Source organism: Centrocercus urophasianus, unplaced genomic scaffold (genome assembly GCF_019232065.1).
Source record: "Centrocercus urophasianus isolate 14NV4802_14NV808 unplaced genomic scaffold, USGS_Curo_1.0 seq_12, whole genome shotgun sequence".
Taxonomy (NCBI): Eukaryota; Metazoa; Chordata; class Aves; order Galliformes; family Phasianidae; genus Centrocercus; species Centrocercus urophasianus.
The window spans coordinates 59,046,654-59,064,165 of record NW_024884364.1 but is presented as its reverse complement, the minus strand read 5'-3'; the positions used below and the strand labels follow the sequence as shown (position 1 = coordinate 59,064,165).

At 44.0% G+C, this 17,512-nt stretch overlaps 2 protein-coding genes across 4 annotated transcripts in view; one reads left to right on the top strand and one right to left on the bottom strand.

Moving 5' to 3' along the window:
- UXS1 (UDP-glucuronate decarboxylase 1) overlaps positions 1 to 7,137 on the top strand; it is a 56,323-nt gene extending 49,186 nt beyond the window's left edge. For all 3 annotated transcript variants that reach the window (XM_042809742.1, XM_042809743.1, XM_042809741.1), the window contains 4 exons: positions 5 to 65; positions 1,442 to 1,499; positions 4,139 to 4,242; positions 6,308 to 7,137. In XM_042809742.1, the coding sequence (XP_042665676.1) occupies positions 5 to 65; positions 1,442 to 1,499; positions 4,139 to 4,242; positions 6,308 to 6,439 (355 nt within the window). In that variant the 3' untranslated portion in view covers positions 6,440 to 7,137. The remainder of the gene's footprint in view (positions 1 to 4; positions 66 to 1,441; positions 1,500 to 4,138; positions 4,243 to 6,307) is intronic.
- Positions 7,138 to 14,043: 6,906 nt separating this feature from the next.
- On the bottom strand, positions 14,044 to 17,085 carry ECRG4 (ECRG4 augurin precursor). The gene is made up of 4 exons (XM_042810589.1): positions 16,971 to 17,085; positions 16,540 to 16,587; positions 15,902 to 16,059; positions 14,044 to 14,381 (listed from the first exon to the last, which is right to left on the bottom strand). The coding sequence occupies exons 1-4, from the start codon at positions 17,059 to 17,061 to the stop codon at positions 14,220 to 14,222; spliced, it is 459 nt and encodes a 152-aa protein (XP_042666523.1). The 5' UTR covers positions 17,062 to 17,085; the 3' UTR covers positions 14,044 to 14,219.
- Between the last annotated feature and the right edge of the window lie 427 nt (positions 17,086 to 17,512).

Sequence of the window (17,512 nt, the reverse complement as noted above, 5' to 3'; positions counted from 1 at the left end):
GTAGTGATCTTGTGAATGGATTGGTGGCGTTGATGAACAGCAATGTCAGCAGTCCTGTCAACTTGGTGAGTATGAGTGCTTCACTCTGTTGAGTTTACTGTGCAGTAACCAACTTCACCCATGTTTTCCTTCCTGACACTGATGCTAATTTCTAGAAGAAATGCATCTAGAAGATGCTGATTTCTAGAAGTAAAGAACAGAATTAAAAAAATCTCTTTAACCCTGCATTTTCTGTGTAAGTAAGAAGATTAAGCACCTAGGTGTTAAGATATGATAGTGTCAAGAACATGAGAAATTTTTAGAGTTTTTTTGTTTATATTAACAGGAAGATTCATGTAATTGGAATATGAAATCGAAAAGGATCAGGATGCAAAATACACCAATTACTTTTTAACTACAATGAGCACTGAGAGGGATACTTAGCTCTGACTAAATAGAAATCATTTAATACTGGCTTTGATTGGAAGAAAATGGGTTTATTTTCAATTGGGTAATTTTCTAATATTGACTGTGATTCTTAGAACTTATCTTATCCACTAAGGTTTTTACTTTGTGCCATTTGCTATCACATTACCTTCAGCAGTGAATATAAGAATAGGAAAGAGTGCATGTGCCAGGTCATTTCTTTGTATGTCAACTTTTGCCAAATCAAGTACTCAACTCTGCAGGGCAGCTCACTAGTTGTTTTTTTTTTCCTTCTTTCTTCCTTCCTTTTCTTGTGGCTGTAAGTTTGTTTCTGTGTTTCTATCTGAATGCTGATATTTTAAAAATCCATCATGTGTTTTGCCTCTGGAAAACCAGGCATTTAGATTTGTGTGTAGATAAATGTTCAGCTGTAGGTCAAACAATATGTAGTAAGAGGCCTGTTAAAACAAGGAATGCAAGGGACGGAGGGAATTGAGTCTGAAGACGAGCTAATCTAGCAGGAAGCTTTCAGCATTTTATTCTGAAATGCTGAGATTGTTTCTCATGTGCAAGTTTGCTGAAAAAAAAATGTGACTTAAGAAAGGAAATGTTGTACAGGAAAGCAGGTAGCCTCTATATTTATTGGTAAATTTGTAGACGTGGTGAATTTGGAAGTAATCAACTGCAGCAAAATTGGTTGAACTTAGTGTACTTATACATATGAAGTCTTTATTATATCATCTGTCCTCAACTCATCAAAGTTGTTGTGTACAGACTGAACTGATGATGTGGTTGTGTGGGCTGCTGAATTGGGGTATGTAATTTTATTGTGTTTAAGGGATGCATTTTATTTATCCTTTATATAATAGTTTTTGGATACCCCCCCACGTCACACTGAATTATTTTCATCTGAGCAGAAATGTGGTAATAATGCTAAACTGAAAAAACTCAACATCACTGTATTAGAACTGTGTAATGTCAGAAAGCTAACTTGTTATAAATTGTTATTGTAAATAGTATTCCTTTCCATTTCTAGGGAAACCCAGAAGAGCACACAATCCTAGAGTTTGCCCAGTTAATCAAAAAACTGGTTGGTGAGTATAAGAAGTAATTCTTCAGTGGATCTCATGAAGTACTTATTGTCATTAGGTGATTTTGTCTTGATTAGTGTATGTATTATATAGATAATTTAATTGGGCTTTGGGTTTCTTAATAACTTTATTAAAATCAATTGTATCCTGGCTGTATAATTAAATATTAATCAGATAATCCAAATCCTCAAGCTCATAAAAAACTGCATGAACAGTCAAATGAATACATTCTTTCAGTGTATCTGCATGATTTATGTCAGTAATTTTATATAATGTTTATGCAAGTTACTTGATAATTACCTGAAAGTGAAGTTTTCCTCACTGCATGCTGTAAAAACATCTTACATAATATCCTAGCTGAAATACAGATATTTTAGCAAGGTGATTTTCACAATGGTGCAGGCTGTTCTCCTTCAGTTACCATTAAAAAGCTTCATGCTGTGTTGCCAGTCTTTCTCTACTCTTCTTTGATCTACCAGTGATTCCTGCAAGGGCTGCCAGCAGCTCTCTTGAGTGTGGTGTGGAAGAAAACACTTTGACTTCCCCTTTTTCTGATATCTGTAGCACTTCAGAGCCCTCAAGAATGGGAGTAAATAGCTGTGCACAGTCTTGTAATGTGGCTTCCTCATGAGATGAAACATGCTGGTGCCCTTAGCCGAGGATTTTGGTCTGTAGATTCCATGAGTGCTTCTGAGAGATCTGTAAAAAGTGGCTGAAAAAGGCAAGTTCAGACATACAGTACAGAAGTTGATGCATGTGGTGTTTCAAATAGAGAACCATCCCCACTGAAAAACATCTGTAAATCCACAGTTCAGGGAAGGGATTGAAAAACACAGCACCAAACCCATCTGGCAGATAAAATAATCGTTACCTTGTCTGTTTGTTCACAAACAACTTGACCTGTTTCAGTCTGCCTGGAGTGGCAATTTAGTTCTACATCCATAAAATCTCACAGTAAGATGGCATATGAACTGTGGCTAGATTAGATTAGATAAACTGTCCTGTGTGTTTTCATGAGGGAACACAAGTGCTATGTGTATTTAACAGTCAGACTGAAAAGTATGGGCAAAGAGCAAGTGAAGTGCTTTTGCAATGGAAAAACACTAGCAGAAATGCAGAACTGAACAGAAATGCTGAAACTGACAAGGATCACAGAATCACAGAATCACCCGGGTTGGAAGGGACCTCAAGGATCATGTAGTTCCAACCCCCCTGCCTAGCAGGGCCACCAAACACACACATTCAGATCAGGTTGCCCAGGACCCCGTCCAACCTGGCCTTGAACACGGCCAAGGACGGGGCATCCACAACCTCCCTGGGCAGCCCGTTCCAGGGCCTAACCACTCTCCTTGTAAAGAACTTCCCCCTAACATCCAACCTAAATCTTCCCTCCTTCAACTTAGATCCATAGGATCCAAGGATCTCTGTGTTGCTCTGGCCAAAGTCCTGCTCAAGCAGGGCCACCCACAGCAGGTTGTCCATGGACATGTCCATGCATCTTCTGAAGATCTCCAAGGAGCTGGCTGCAAAGCCTCTGAGCAGCCTGTGCCAGTGCTCTGTTGCCCACCCAGTACAGAAGTGTTTCCCTGGTGTTCAGAGGGAGACTCCTGTTCCAGTTTGTGTCTGTTCCTTTGTCTTGGCACTGGGCCCCACCGAAAAGGGCCTGGCTCTGTCCTCTTGGTGTGTATCTCCGAAGGGAGATACACATAGGCTGAAGAAATTCACCTTGTAGCTTCTCTTTTCTAGGCTGAACAGTCCCATCCCATCCTCACAGTATAGGTACTTCAGACCCTTGGTCTCTTTCATGGAGTTTTTTTGGACCGTCTCTGGCATGTCCTTGTCTCTCTTGTACTGGTGGACCCAGATCTGGGCATAGTACTGAGTGGAGAGGAAGGACCTCTCTTGGCCTGCCTGTAGTACTTTGCCTAATGCAGTGAATAATAGCATTGCCCTTTTTTTGTTCAACTTGATGTCCAGCAGCACCTTCAGGTCCTTTCCTGCCAGGCTACCTTCCAGCATGCCCTGGTCCTTGAGGTTATTCCTCCACAGGTACAGAACTCTGTAATTCCATTTGTTGAACTTTGTGAGGTTTCTGACAGGCCATTTTTCCAGTGTGTCAGGATCTCTCTGGATGGCAACATGGCCTTGGTACTGGTGTACCAGCCACTCACAGTGGCCCAGTGTTGACTTTTGGGGGTACACCAGTAGTGTAGGCCTTCAGCTGGGCTTTGTGTTACTCATCACCACCATGTGAACCTAGCTACTAAGCTGTGCATCAACAGCTTGTGTAGGTGAATTTCATGGAAGACAGTGTCAGAAACCTTGCTGAAGTCAATAATATCCACTGCTCTCCCGTTGTCTACAGCAATGGTTACTTCATCAGAGAATGTTACTTAAGTGATTAACATTACTTCCCTTTGTGAATGCATGTTGAAATCTTCATGAAATGTTTTGTGATCCATGCTGTTCTAGGACAGCTGGTTCACTCAGCTGTTGTGTGCAGTACAGCTGCATGGAATGCTTTTCAGTGTTGGAATTATGATGCAGAAACTTCAGAATCACCTAATGTTTCAGTAGTAGAAAAGACTAAATGTAGCATGTGGTGAGTTGCAGATAATAACACACAGCCTCTTGTTTGATAGGCAGCGGGAGTGAAATCCAGTTTCTCTCAGAAGCACAGGATGACCCTCAGAAACGAAAACCTGACATCAGAAAAGCCAAGTTGTTACTTGGATGGGAACCTGTGGTATGTACAGCTACGCTACTGCTGTTGTGCCCAAAAGCATGGGGAGGACCACTTGGCAATGATATCTTTCAGTTTTCAAAGTATCTGCTTAACACTATCTCCAGGACAGTTTTAAAACAGCTGTAAAGTGCCTGGAGTCTCTCGTACTGTTGCACTAGCTTATGATTCAGGAATTTCTGGATAAATTGCATGGTTTGTGCCATACAGGAGAACAGATTAGTACTGGCATGTGTGACAAACGTAAGTGGAAACCATTTTTTTAATAGGCTTTTCAACTTTTTCACATGCGTATTATGAAGTGGCTACCTTTCTGTAAGCCTGTTGGGTTCTTTGAAGGATGTGGTACGTGGTTAAAAGAGCCTAACGAGTTTGCTGTTGCTGCTGTTGTCTTAGTTCCTGTTTTGCTGTGGTGACATGCATTATGAAAGGAAAAAAAAATTCTTTTTAGCTTAATTAAAATGTTTTTAGAAAGATCTATAGAGTAAGACTATTTTTAAGGTGATTAATAACAATGTTGCAACCAAAATGTTAATTTGGGTTGCCTGTAGGGAGGAATATGACAGCAGAATTTTCTGTTTTGTCATAGCTCATTTAAAGGGAACTGTGTGAAACTCAGGCAGAGCAAAATGTGAACCTCATCAGAGAGAGCTACACACTACTTTGTGTGTTTTTTAGTTTTGTTTTGTTTTTAATTCTGATGGACTGAACCAAACCAGAATCTCTTATTTTGGGCTACAAGTATCATACATAGAGATGTTCAGGGTTTGTTCTATGTGTAAATAAGCTTGAAATGTGCTTAGGGTTAGTCAGACTTGTCTTACTATCCACAGTAAGGCTTGTCCACCTCTGAAGCTTGGTTGCTCACCACCTGAGGTGGTCAAGATTGTCATTACTCAGCACAGCTGATATGCACAAATTGCCCGTGATGACATTTATTTTCCTTTTCAACCTTCAGATGAAGATAATTGCAGGTGTATAACCAAACAAAGCTGATGATAAGATCTGGCTTGTTTGGGGAGGAGAGGCCTATATAATCTCTGTAAAGAGCACGACTTCCTTAGTCAGCTCCTCATTCTAGCCAGCACAATAATTTGTTGGCTTTTCAGATTTACAGAAATCTTGCCAGGAAGCCTGCAAACCCATCTAGTAAATGCAAGCCTATTAATGGAAAAACGTAGTTCCAGACCCTTCTGGAAGGATTCAGACACACCAGATATTAATATACTGTACCTTAGAGCACAAGGAGGATGATCACATGAAATGATCACAGAACGTGTGTGATCACAGAAAGTTTAAGAAAGTTAACTTTTACACTACTGACCTTCTATGTTTGGTGCATTCAGTACTGAAATCTGCTCTGAAGTATCAGTGCAATATTAATACATGGAGCTGTAGGCATGTAGCTTTTATACTGCTTTTTTATTCTCCTGTATTGATGATACCAGCAAACATGTCAGAGCTCATGGCTGTTGAGAAAAGTGGGTAATAGTTCTGTTGTTGCTGTCTACAAATCATAGTGTATAAATATAGGCATAGAATATGAAGAATTACAATTATTTCTGTGGGGTTTAAGAATGTTACATAAGATACTGAAGGATTATCTGTATCCCTTTTTCTTTATACTGGTGCAGACAATAACAAAAAGCCTACCAGCTTTGTACCTTTCAATGGCATACACCATTCTGTGAGAGTCTGCAAAAGATGGTTCTTAACATTAAAAACAGAAGGGGTTTAAATTTCTCTCTCTTTCACTGCATAATTCTTGAATTCTGAAAATCTGTTTTAACACTAAGTCGATCAAACATAACTATCTGATGCTTTGAATTTGTTAGATTTTTTTTTTTACTTGCAACATCAGAAAACGCATCTGAAGTTTGAAAGCTTGAAGTTTGATGCATTAGCAGTGCTGAGATGTAACCAGTATGTGGTGCTGTTTATACTTAAATTGGCAAAGAATTAAAGGACTTTCTAGCAGTCTTTTGATAGCTGTATTAAAAAAAGTTACTGTTGTGAAAAGAGCTGATGTCAACTCAGAGTGATACGATTCTCTCATTTTTGGGGACAGGTCCCTCTGGAAGAAGGTTTGAATAAAGCAATTCATTACTTCCGTAAAGAACTTGAATATCAGGCAAACAATCAGTATATTCCCAAACCAAAACCTGCAAGGATGAAAAAAGGAAGAACAAGGCATAACTGAAGACTGTTGGTTGGACAGGAAATGCCCTGCTTTGACATTTGACGGATGTAATATTTTTCTTTTTTTTTTATTTGAAAGAGACTTTGACACAGGTATCATGAAGAACAAACTGGAATTTCATTCTGAAGCTTGCTTTAAAGAAGTGGATGTGCCTAAAAATAACAAATATTCCCCTTCCCCTGCAAATCTTGCCTTGCACTTTTTAAATCTGTCTTTTTATGTAAAAATAGAGTAGAAGCATCTTTTAGTATCTTCAAGTTTTATATCTTGCTGTGAGATCATTTTGTTGTGACTGTCCTTGACAGTTTTATTTACTGGTTTCTTTGTGAAGCTGAAGATAAACACAAATGGGATGGAAAAATGCCAATTTATTTATAAAAATGGATGCTATAAAATATGAGAAGTTCTACTATGCATAAGAAAAAAAAAATTAGTGGTATTGTCAGATGGGAGACACTGACATCAAATATAGAGGAGTTTAAAAGGATTCTGTATGAGAGCTTTATGTATTCTTTAAACGAGAGATTTTTTCAAAGGTTTAGTTTTAGTTGTACACTTGAATTTGAGATATTTTCATTGATTACCATGGATAAGGATATTTTGAATCACTACTGTGTTGTGCGTGCTCTGGGAATAAAGTTAATGTATTATTGGTTACAGTGGTTGAATATGCTATTTTAATAAAATATTGAAACTTCTATTTAGTTTCAGCGTCTCACTGTGGGCACTTGTCTGGCATTACATGTCTGTGTATGTATTGTGTGTTAATTAGAAAGTTACAGTCCTTGCATACTTCGCTCAAGGCTAACAGCGTTTCGTCCTGCATTGTTCATCTCTTAGTAGCTTTATAGGAAGGGAAGCAGGATGTCTGTCGAAATAGACTGGACAAAAGCATCATGATTTATTCCAATCCAGGCAGTTGATAGTGACGCAGAGTCTAACTTCAGCATCCCTATCTTGGAGAAATGCTTCTATTTTAGCACTTATTGAATTACCTGTAAATGCTTACAACTTTTCAGAACTATTTCTGTCACACACACCCCCCCCCCTCACACGCACAGATTTTCTTCCAGTGGAAGTCTGCTGTGCAATGAAGGTGGAGGGCCTGTGGGAGCATTTCCCCCTCTGGTTGGAGAGACAGCAACTTGCCTAGAATTTAATTACTATCCATCACTTCTGTCATTTTGCAGCTGAGCAGCTTGGGGTCTGCTTTTGACTTGAAGCCTTTTTTTCTAGATAGTTGATCTGGGCATTTTTTCCATATTAAGTTGCCTCAAAAGTACACCATGGTATGTGTGCTCTGAATGTGCGTAGTCCAACCTATAATTACCAGTACAGTCACAAATCACTGCCTCTCTGTATGCTCAAAATCACAGCTGGATACATGTAAAATTAGTGCCCCCTCCATTAACAGTTCTGTGTTGAGAACTGCAAATCACCTTCCAGCACAGTGTTTTTAACCCTTAAGAGTTATGACTCAAGTTTAAATAATCTTAAATAAACTTAAGCTGTAGATTATTTTGCGGGTAAGGTATTCTTTCTCCTTGTATTGGATTTGAAGAGGTTGTACAAAGGTGCAACACAGCTCCAGCAGCCCTTGAGAATAAATGGGAGTTGAAGGTACCAGCTGTTACTTCCAGGACTGTTTTTAATTTAATTCAATGACTTTTGTGCAAAGCATTTAAGTTGTAGTGGAAAAAGCATATTCCTGGAGGCTAGCATGAAATGTGCATTTTTTGAAGAAAAGTCCCTTTGGAAGTCTGAATGTTTGGATACTACAGATAGGAATTTAAAAGCTTTTTAGATTGCTTCACAGCCTGATCTCCACGATAGAAAGAGCAAATCAGGCAGAGGGCAAATGGCTGGCACTGATACAGTCGGTTTGTTTGTATGCAGTATGCCTCTCAGTGGGCCTGAGTGACAGACCGTATTGATCTGCTGCTTCCTTTATATCACCTCCAGCTTTTGTTTCAGTGATTCCTGGTTCAGTTCCCATATTCTTTCTGTATAATGTCTTCTAGGAGCAGCAGGTGAGGTGCTGTTGCCTTTTGTGTTTTAAGCCAGTGGCTGGCCTGGCCCTCTCAAACGGCATGAATTAAAATAGAGTCTGCTGGTTCTTAAGCGCTGAATTGGTGATTTTGGGTTGGGGAAATCTGAGAATTCGCATTTACTGCTGTCACCTTCGCAGGCAGGGTGAAACTAGCATGGTGCCTGTGTAGTCGCAGTGATTCACACTGAAGGGCCACTAAGCCCACGTTAAACACAAATCCCCTTGTTGCAGCTGGGAACACACAGTGGGTATGGTGAATGGTGCAGCTTGGTCTGGCAAGTGAGATCTATCTGGAAGAAGTGGTGTGCAAGGCACTCTCTGCTGTGGGTTCCTCCAACCTCACAGGGAGGACCGCTCTTACTGCCTGGAACTTACCACAGCAAGAGGAACCTGGACAGGCTTGAGAGGTGAGCCTGTGCTAGCCTCATGAAGTTGAGCAATGCCAAGTGCAAGGTCCTGCACCTGGTTTGGGGCATCCCAAGCACACGTACAGGTTGGGTGGAGAATGGCTTGAGAGTAACCCCGAGGAGAAGGATTTGGGAGTCTCAGTTGATGTGCACTTGTGGACCAGAAGGCCGACCGTATCCTGAGCTGCATCAAGAGAAACGTGACCAGCAGGTTGAGTACGGTGATTCTGCCCCTCTGCTCTGCTCTCAGGAGGCCCTGCGTGTAGTACTGTGTCCACTTCTGGGACACCCTCCGCAAGAAGGACATGGAGCTGTTGGAATGGGTCCAGAGGAGGGCCATGAAGATGATCAGAGGGCTGGAGCATCTCCTCTACAAGGACAGGATGAGAGATCTGGGACTCTTCAGCCTGAAGAAGAAAAGGCTCCTGGGGGACCTTATAGCAACCTTCCAGTACCTGAAGGGTCCTACAGGAAAGTTGTGGAGGGACTTTTTATACGGGGAAGTGGCTTTAAGCTGGAAGAGAGTAGATTTAGACTAGATATTAGGAAGGAACTCTTTACTGTGAGGCTGGTGAGACACTGGAACAGGTTGCCCAGCAAGGCTGTGGATGCCCCCTCCCTGGAAGCATTCAAGTCCAGGCTGGAAGGGGCTGTGAGCAACCTGGTCTAGAGGGAGGTGTCCTTCCCTATAGCAGGGGGGTTGGAACTAGCTGATCTTAAAGGTCCCTTCTAACCCAAACTATTACATGATTCTAAGAGATCCACTGTTAGATTACTGCTTTTTTAATATATAATATACTTCTATTTCTACACATAGAGCTGCTCAGAAGCTCTGTAATGTACATTATTTATCCACAGGCAGCACAATGAGGCGTGTAGATGCAATTTAAGCAATAAGTTGCGTGATCACACAGACTAGAGAAGCCTTGTGTCTTATCTTTAGGTTAGATTTTATGCTCTGGGGGAAAAAAGTAGTCATCTGACAGTCTTTTCTTGTGTCTGAGGCATTTGCAGCTTCTCTATGATTCTGGCTAAGCAACCACTGCCCAGGGGATACTTATGAATGCCTCTTTTTTTTTCCAGAAACTTTTAGAAATATATATTTGACCAAAAAAAGTTCACCACTGTAAAAATATGTTTGAAATCAGGTTTAGAGTTGAAGCAGGCAAGGAGAAATGACAAATGCAGTTACATAAATTCATTAGCCCTGGAGAACAGGCTAAAGAGCAAAACAGGGCTGTGATTAGTGTGATGGATTAAGGCAGTCCCCAGGCCTTTATTAGTACCAAGTTCAGTGCTACTTGAGGCCAGGAAGTCCTTGTATGTTGTTAGAGGCTGCTCAGAGATTTGTCCACAGAAAAAGGATGCTTTGTTAACAGTAAGGGAAGTGTATACTTAGCATTGCCAGTCCTAACATCCATACATCCTCCCCCTGAAAGCAGTGGAAATGTAGCCATCACAGCTCCATAGTGGCTTTGTTCTAAACATTTCCCACTGCTGGCATGGCATGGAAAAGATCTGGACTTCAGTGGGACTGCTGGCATACAGACAGTACTTATGTATGCTAGAGTGACCAAGATGGAAATCTCCACCTGAGTCATATTTGTGGTCTTGAGACCTGTATTGTGCCACGCTTGTGAAAAGCTTTCGCATGTTGAAGTTCTTATTTGCAGCACCGACTCAGAGCTACAACAAATAGCAGCCATAGCTGTGGACAAAAGTGGAGCTCCTTCCCTATGACAGGAGATTCCAAAGGGTGATTCCGTATCAGTAGGGAAATAATTGAAATATGGTAGGAATTAATTCATATTTCCAGCAAATAATCACTCTGGTTCCCTACTCTTTTCTAGTCCCTTCTCTTACTCACCTACCTATAATAGCAAATGTGGTGACAACTTCTTGTCTGCCTTGTTTTGTTGCTGCTTTATAGCTTGGAACAAGGAACAGCTGTTTCATCCTTGCTGTTTTGCCTAGATTTTGACTCTTTCTTTGGCAAGGAGAAGATCCTCTGCTCTGTGCCATGGCTGAGCCAGCTGAAAAGTCCAAAGCATGAAGCAGTGTCATACCCAAACTGCTATCAAAGCCAAGTACCTCATTCTAGGCTCTGTCCACCCCACCATTACAAGGAAGGAAAACTACACCTCCTATCCAGGAAACAATTTTGGAATAAAAGCGCATGATTCTGGCTGACTTCTGTGGCTGACACCTGCAAACTGGGGATGCGGCGTTGTGAGGCTGTGGAATGTTAAGATACGGGCTGTGGCCTGTTTATCCCTGTTCTGTAGGAAGCCACAATGAACAATGCCACTTTTCTGTCCTAGTGGAGAGGTTACATGGTGTCAGTGTGGAGTCGGCCAGGGACGATGATGTGATGCTATCTGTGAGCAGAAGAGAACAGTTGGGAGAGGGAGTCTTCCGTTTGTGTTTGGGGACGGAAATACTCAGAGAAAATCATTAACTTGCTGAGGATACAAAGCCAGGAATGGTTGATACACCAGAAGGCTGTGCTGCCATTCACTGACATCTGGGCAGGCTGCTGAGCAGGGTGGAGAGGAACCTGATGAGGTTCAATAAGAGCAAGTGTGGGGAGAGTAGCTCTTAAGAGAAGGACCTGCATGTCTTGGTGGGCACTGTGTTGGCCATGAGCACACAGTGTCACCTGATGGCCAATAAGGCCAATGGGATCCTAGGATGCATTACAAAAAGCATGGCCAGCAAGTCAAAAGAGGTGATCTTCTCTTTATTCTGCCCTGGTCAAGCCAGATCTGGAGTATAGTGTACAGTTCTGGGCTCCTCAGTTCAAGAAAGATAGCAAACTGCTGGAGACAGTCCAACTGAAGGCTGCAAAGATGGTGAGAGGCCTGCAGCATCTCCCTGTTGATGAAAGGCTGGGAGACATGAGGTTGTTCAGGTTGGGGAAGATCTCATCAACGCTTATAAACATCTAAAGGATAGGAGTCAGGTGGATGAGGCCAGGCTCTTTTCAGTGGCACCCAGTGACAGGACGTGGGGCAATGAACAAAAACACAGGGAGCTCCATCTGAACTGGGGAAAAAGTTCTGCTGTAAGTTCTGCACTGGAACAGGCTGCCCAAAGAAGTTGTGGAGTCTTCTTCACTGGGAATATTCAAAACCCACTGGACATCTATCTCTGCAATCTGCTGTAGGGAGCCTGCTTTAGCAGGGGATGGACTCCAGAAGTCCCTTCCAACTCCTACAATTCTGAGTGAATTTTGTGAACTTTATTAATGTGGTTAACTTTGAAGCACTCCATGCATTGGTGACAAATAACAGTTCTCCTTTTGCACAAACCTGTGGTGGCTCATACCCGCTCACTTGTTCTCGAGACAATTTTAATCACAAATTCCCAACACAGCACCATGAAGTGCTCATTCCATACTCAGCACATGGTGGGAAACTGCAGCACAGTGTAATGGAAAATATTTGTTTTTATGTCTTGGAAAACCCAGATTTTGTGGGAGTGTGCAAGACACAGCTGCAGGATTGAGTGAGCCTGCAGGAACAGACACAGCTTGCAAAGGCCTATGGATGGATGGCATTTATTTGCAGCACTTTAAATTCTTCTTACTCTGCAGGTCTGAATTCCCAGTTTTATATTCTGGGAAATGATGGAAATTATCAGTGTGGTTCAAACACTGCCAAATCCTTTGCACTTTTTCTTATAGGGCATAAAATAGAACTGTTTTGGTAGGAATAGGTGTTTTCCAACTGTGCAAAGAGAATGTGCTTGACTCAGAACATGACTATGTCGTACCTGGAATAAAGGGTCTCCTTTCCTGGGAAACACAGCAGTTTAAAACCATTAAACTGGCAATGAGTCTACTGCTTAGTGCAAGAGCTCCAAGATCTAGGGGTATGGTGGGTCTCTGAAGGACATTACATGAGTGTGAGTGCACACGTGTGTGCAGAGGAGTGACTTACATGCTCGTTCAGTTTGGCTCCCTTATTTTGTTATTTTACTCCTCTTTCAGGCTGGACTGAGAACTTGCAGCTAAGCAGGAAGGACAGAACCTGGGCAACATTCACAGGCAGCTTCTGCCTGAGGTGGTCACTGGGCTCTGAGTCTGGACACTGCATCTCAGCTACTACTTCTGAAATCAGATTCCTGCTTGCAGCCATTGCCCCAGAGGATCCCTTCCTATGACAGGCTCTGGAGGAAGGCAAGTTTTTCTGCACTGGGAGCAGTATTGGTCTCCTTGCCAACAGGATCTGTTAAAGCTCCATGTCACTCAAGGCTGGGTGGGAAGGCTGCGTGCAGTGGGTATGGCAATAGCAGAGGAGGCAGCAAGGCAGCAATTCAATTGAAAGGAATTTTTTCTTCTTTCCATAGAATCAGAATCACAGAATGGTTTGAGTTGGAAGGGACCTGACAGCCCACTCATCCCCACCCCCTGCCATGGGCAGGGCTCCCCCCACCAGCTCAGGCTGCCCAGGGCCCCATCCAAACTGGCCTTGAGCACCTCCAGGGTGCCTCACCAACTTCTAAGTAAAGAATTTCCTTCTAACATCTAACCTAAACCTGCCTTCTTTTAGTTTAAAACCATTCCCCATTGTCTCAACCATTGTCTCATCACTCTCAGACCACACAAAAAGTTTGTCTCCCTTCCTGTAAGCTCCCTCAAGTACTGGGGGCTGCAATGAGGTCTCCCAAGAGGTTTTTCTTCTTCAGGCTGAACAAGCCCAGCTCCCTCAGCCAGTCTTCATAGGAGAGGTGCTCCAACCCTCTGATCATCCTCATGGCCTCCTTTGGACCTGCTCCAACAGCTCCACATCCTTCCTGTGCTGAGGGCCCCAAGCCTGGATGCAGTACTGCAGGTGGGGCCTTTCAAGGGCAGAGCAAATGGGGACAATCACCTCCCTCTCCCTGCTGTCACCCCTGAGGAATAATTGGATTTGTCTCTTGATACAAAACTGAATGAGTAAGCACATCTGAAATGAGCTGGGTTATGCTACATACTCTGTGTGCCAACCTAGATGATATGATGTAATTTTGTGATTGAGTGTAGAAAAAGTAGCAAGAAACCTTTTTTAAAAGTGCTTTCCAGTAGTATGGCTTAATGAAACTCGCTGTTACAGACTCTACTAAATAATTGGAAGCTTTATCAAAAAAGCTTTATTTCTGTAACACTTCATATATCGCATACTACTAAGTAACAATACCAAAAGAAAAGTCATGTTTCTTTCTTGGCAGCTCCTTGGCTCCTGCTGTTGTACATAAACAGGAGGGAAACAGAGACATTGACTGGGGGAGGGCTTGGCTTTGCCCAGCCCCATGCACCCCAGCTGTAGGAGGACAAAAGCCATCAGTAATCATCATAGTTGACTCCTGCCCCATGCCTGAAGGTGTGTGGGTTCCGGGGGCCGATGGGTGAGTCCTCATCATAGTGGTGCTGGTAGTACCCCCCGTAGTACTCATTGCCACCACGCCCCAGGCTCGTCCAGTAGGACATATCGTCTTCAAATTTCTGCCAGGAAGAAAAGAAGAGAATGAAATGGAAAGAAAAAGATGAAAGAGGGGTTCCCTTTGGCTCACGCGAATAATTCAGATCTGGAATATCTTTTCAGAAATCCTTTGCCTGCTTTACAAAACTGCAGCTAAGAGACTTTCTCTGGGAGATGTACCAGTCTGGTTTCACAATTCCCCATGCTGTAGTCACGGCATACCTGAGTGCAAAGCGGGTGCATCGCCCTTTGCTTTATGCCTGTTATTTTTCTCTTGTAAAATCATAAGGCTCTAGAAGCAGCTCACGGCAGCAGTGGAAAAACAGTGTGCAAGGATATCGAATGCTCGCCAAGACAAAGCCTTTCCATCTGAATGGCTCTTTGGAAATATTTCTGGCTGAGATTTGTAAAGTTTTGCAAAATACACAATGGATAAACACAGCCTAAGTCCTTTCTGAAGCGTTGCTGGAACTGACAGTTATCTCATTGTTAAAGCTGTGTCTTAATACTCCACAAAACCTCCTGAGTGGACTCGCCTCCCACAACAGGCCTGGTTTCATTTGTCAGTGCACACAGGAACTTGTAGAGAGGAACCCATCTTGTCTGCATGGTTTGCCCTTTCTACTTAACTTCTTACTACATGCACCCAGCCTTCAGTTCCTGATTCATAAAACTGCTTTTGTTAATTTCCATATTGTGTAGCCTCGCTGTTAAAAAGTCACTTTTATCTGCATAATGTCCAGGAGCAACAAAAAATGTATCCTTCATTATTTCAGTGCAAGCAAAAGATTTTTTTTTTTTAAATTGTTCCAGTTTTGAAAATGAATGCATTCATTTTCTAAGCAATCCACATAACATGAAGGTCTAATGTGCATTCCAGCTTGCCTGTGCCAATGCAATCTCATTAAGCACACGCATGCAGCTGTCAGAAGCCAAGAATCCAGCATCTATGACTATTTTTACCTCTTATTTATGCGTGGATTATTCTATGCTTGGGACTGCAACTGAACACAGTGTCTGCTGAGCAGAGCTCTGTGCAGTGTGTGTACCACCTGGGGGCTCCTGATCCTACCCCGGTGTTGTTACTGCTTAGAAATATACCCTCATGGTTCAAAAGGAGGTTGGCTGAACGTTACCAGGCAGTGTTCTTTCCCATGCAGGGTCATAGCACAGCTGTGAGAGCTGCACACTCCACTTCAGGTAGGTAACATTGGTTGGGAAAGACCATGAAGATTATCTAGCCCAACCACCAGCCTATCCCCACCATGCTCACTGACCACGTCCCTCAGTGCCACATCCACATGGTTCTTGAACACCTCCAGGGACGGTGACTGCACCCCCTCCCCAGGCAGCCTGTGCCATTGTCTCACTGCTTTTTCTGAGAAGATTTTCCTAATATCCAACCTGAACCTCCCCTGGCACAACTTCAGGCCATTCCCTCTCCTCCTATCACTGTTACCCAAAAGAAGAAGCTGACCCCCACCTCACTACAACTTCCCACACCCCCACCTGACCCCACAGCCTGGGGAAGCCCCACACTCACCGCCTCATCGAAGCCAAGGTAGAGGAACTGCTGGTACCACTGCTGCACGTCAGGCTGGCTGCGGTCCCACAGCTGCCGCCGCGGGCGCCTCAGGCTGCGCAGGAACCCCTTGGCCGCCTCTTCCTTCAGCGACACCTCTGGCTTCGTGGCAATGGGGGCTGGAATGAATCCCCCCCCAAAGAGAGGCCGAGAAGTGCTTAATCAGCCTAAATTGTGCCATATTTCTGGTGTTATTTCATCATCTTTGTGCTCGGCAGAGCGTTGTGTGAAGCAATAATAAAAATAGGGATTGCCGATATGATGGCCTCATAGCTACCCCGGTTCTCTTTGCTTTTATCACAGCTATCCCAAGCTCAAGACGTGTTACACACGGAATTGAAATACAAAGTCCAAATGGAGAATGGGAGCTTAGGCTCTGTGTGCTGCAGCTGCAGGAATGGGAGGGACGCGTGGCCGCCGTGTGCGCTCATGGTGCAGCAGAGCTGTGCATGGTGGGGTCTGCTTGGAGTGCTTACACAGCTCCTGAGTGCTGTGCTGCCTCTGGGACAGGGGCACAGCAGCAGCACCCTGAGATCTGTGATGGGTGGCAGTTGAACATGCAGGGAAGCAAGCAGGCAATTGGCTGCTTCTCTATTTACCTTCTCGTTTCTGAAGCATCCGCTTAAGTTTATTTCCTCTTGAAATATCTAGAGAAGTAAAAATATAATGCATGCTTATCTATCCACTCTTATTTGGTAAGAAGGAAATGACAGTGGCAAAACGACTCCTTCCTACCTTTCCTACTAAAAAAAGAAAACCTGGAGCATGCTTCCACCCGCACCTCCCCGTGCCCCCGTTTCCCTGCCTCAGTTCAACAGAAGCTGTAGGGAACCTTCCTGCAACCCAACATTCTTTCTCCAACGCTTCTTGGGATGGATCCCCATGCCAGCAGAGGTTGCCAGCACAGCCAGAGCCGGGTTCCCCACCAGGCTCCCCACAAACCATCTCCCGGCGCAGCGACTGCAAACAAAAGAGTTACAGGGGAGAGATGCTGAACTTGCGACGGAAAGCTGAGCTCGCGCTCACTCACCGGGAGCTGCGCAGAGCAACGGCACGACGAAGAAGAGGAAGAAGAGGAGGAAGGCCCCGGGCAGGGCTCCGCGGGGGCACGGTGGCGGCATGGCTGGTGGGCTCCCCGCCTCGACGGGACGGGACAGGACGGGACGGATCGGAGGGAGCGGAGCAAGGGGTGGCCGCGTCCACGCCCACGTCGAGCCCGCCCTCACCCGGCCCGGGGCCCTGCTGTGGGGGGAGCAGAGCTAGGGAGGCCCCGGAACCGAGATGTTCTGGAATGCAGATCTCAGGAGCGGATCCTCAGCGTACAGGCACCACTTCTTAAATGGGATGGGATGGGAATAGGGATAGGGATAGGGATAGGGATAGGGATAGGGATAGGGATAGGGATAGGGATAGGGATAGGGATAGGGATAGGGATAGGGATAGGGATAGGGATAGGGGTAGGGATAAGGGTAGGGGTAGGGGTAGGGGTAGGGTAGGGTAGGTAGGATAGATAGGGTAGGGTAGGGTAGAAGAGAGGAGAGGAGAGGAGAGGAGAGGAGAGGAGAGGAGAGG

Coding starts and splice junctions, on each gene's coding strand:
- ECRG4 (XM_042810589.1), bottom strand. CDS start 17,061: ATGCCGCCACCGTGCCCCCGCGGAGCCCTGCCCGGGGCCTTCCTCCTC. Junction 16,588..16,970: donor GTTGCTCTGCGCAGCTCCCG/GTGAGTGAGCGC, acceptor TTACTTCTCTAG/ATATTTCAAGAGGAAATAAA. Junction 16,060..16,539: donor GATGCTTCAGAAACGAGAAG/GTAAATAGAGAA, acceptor GATTCATTCCAG/CCCCCATTGCCACGAAGCCA.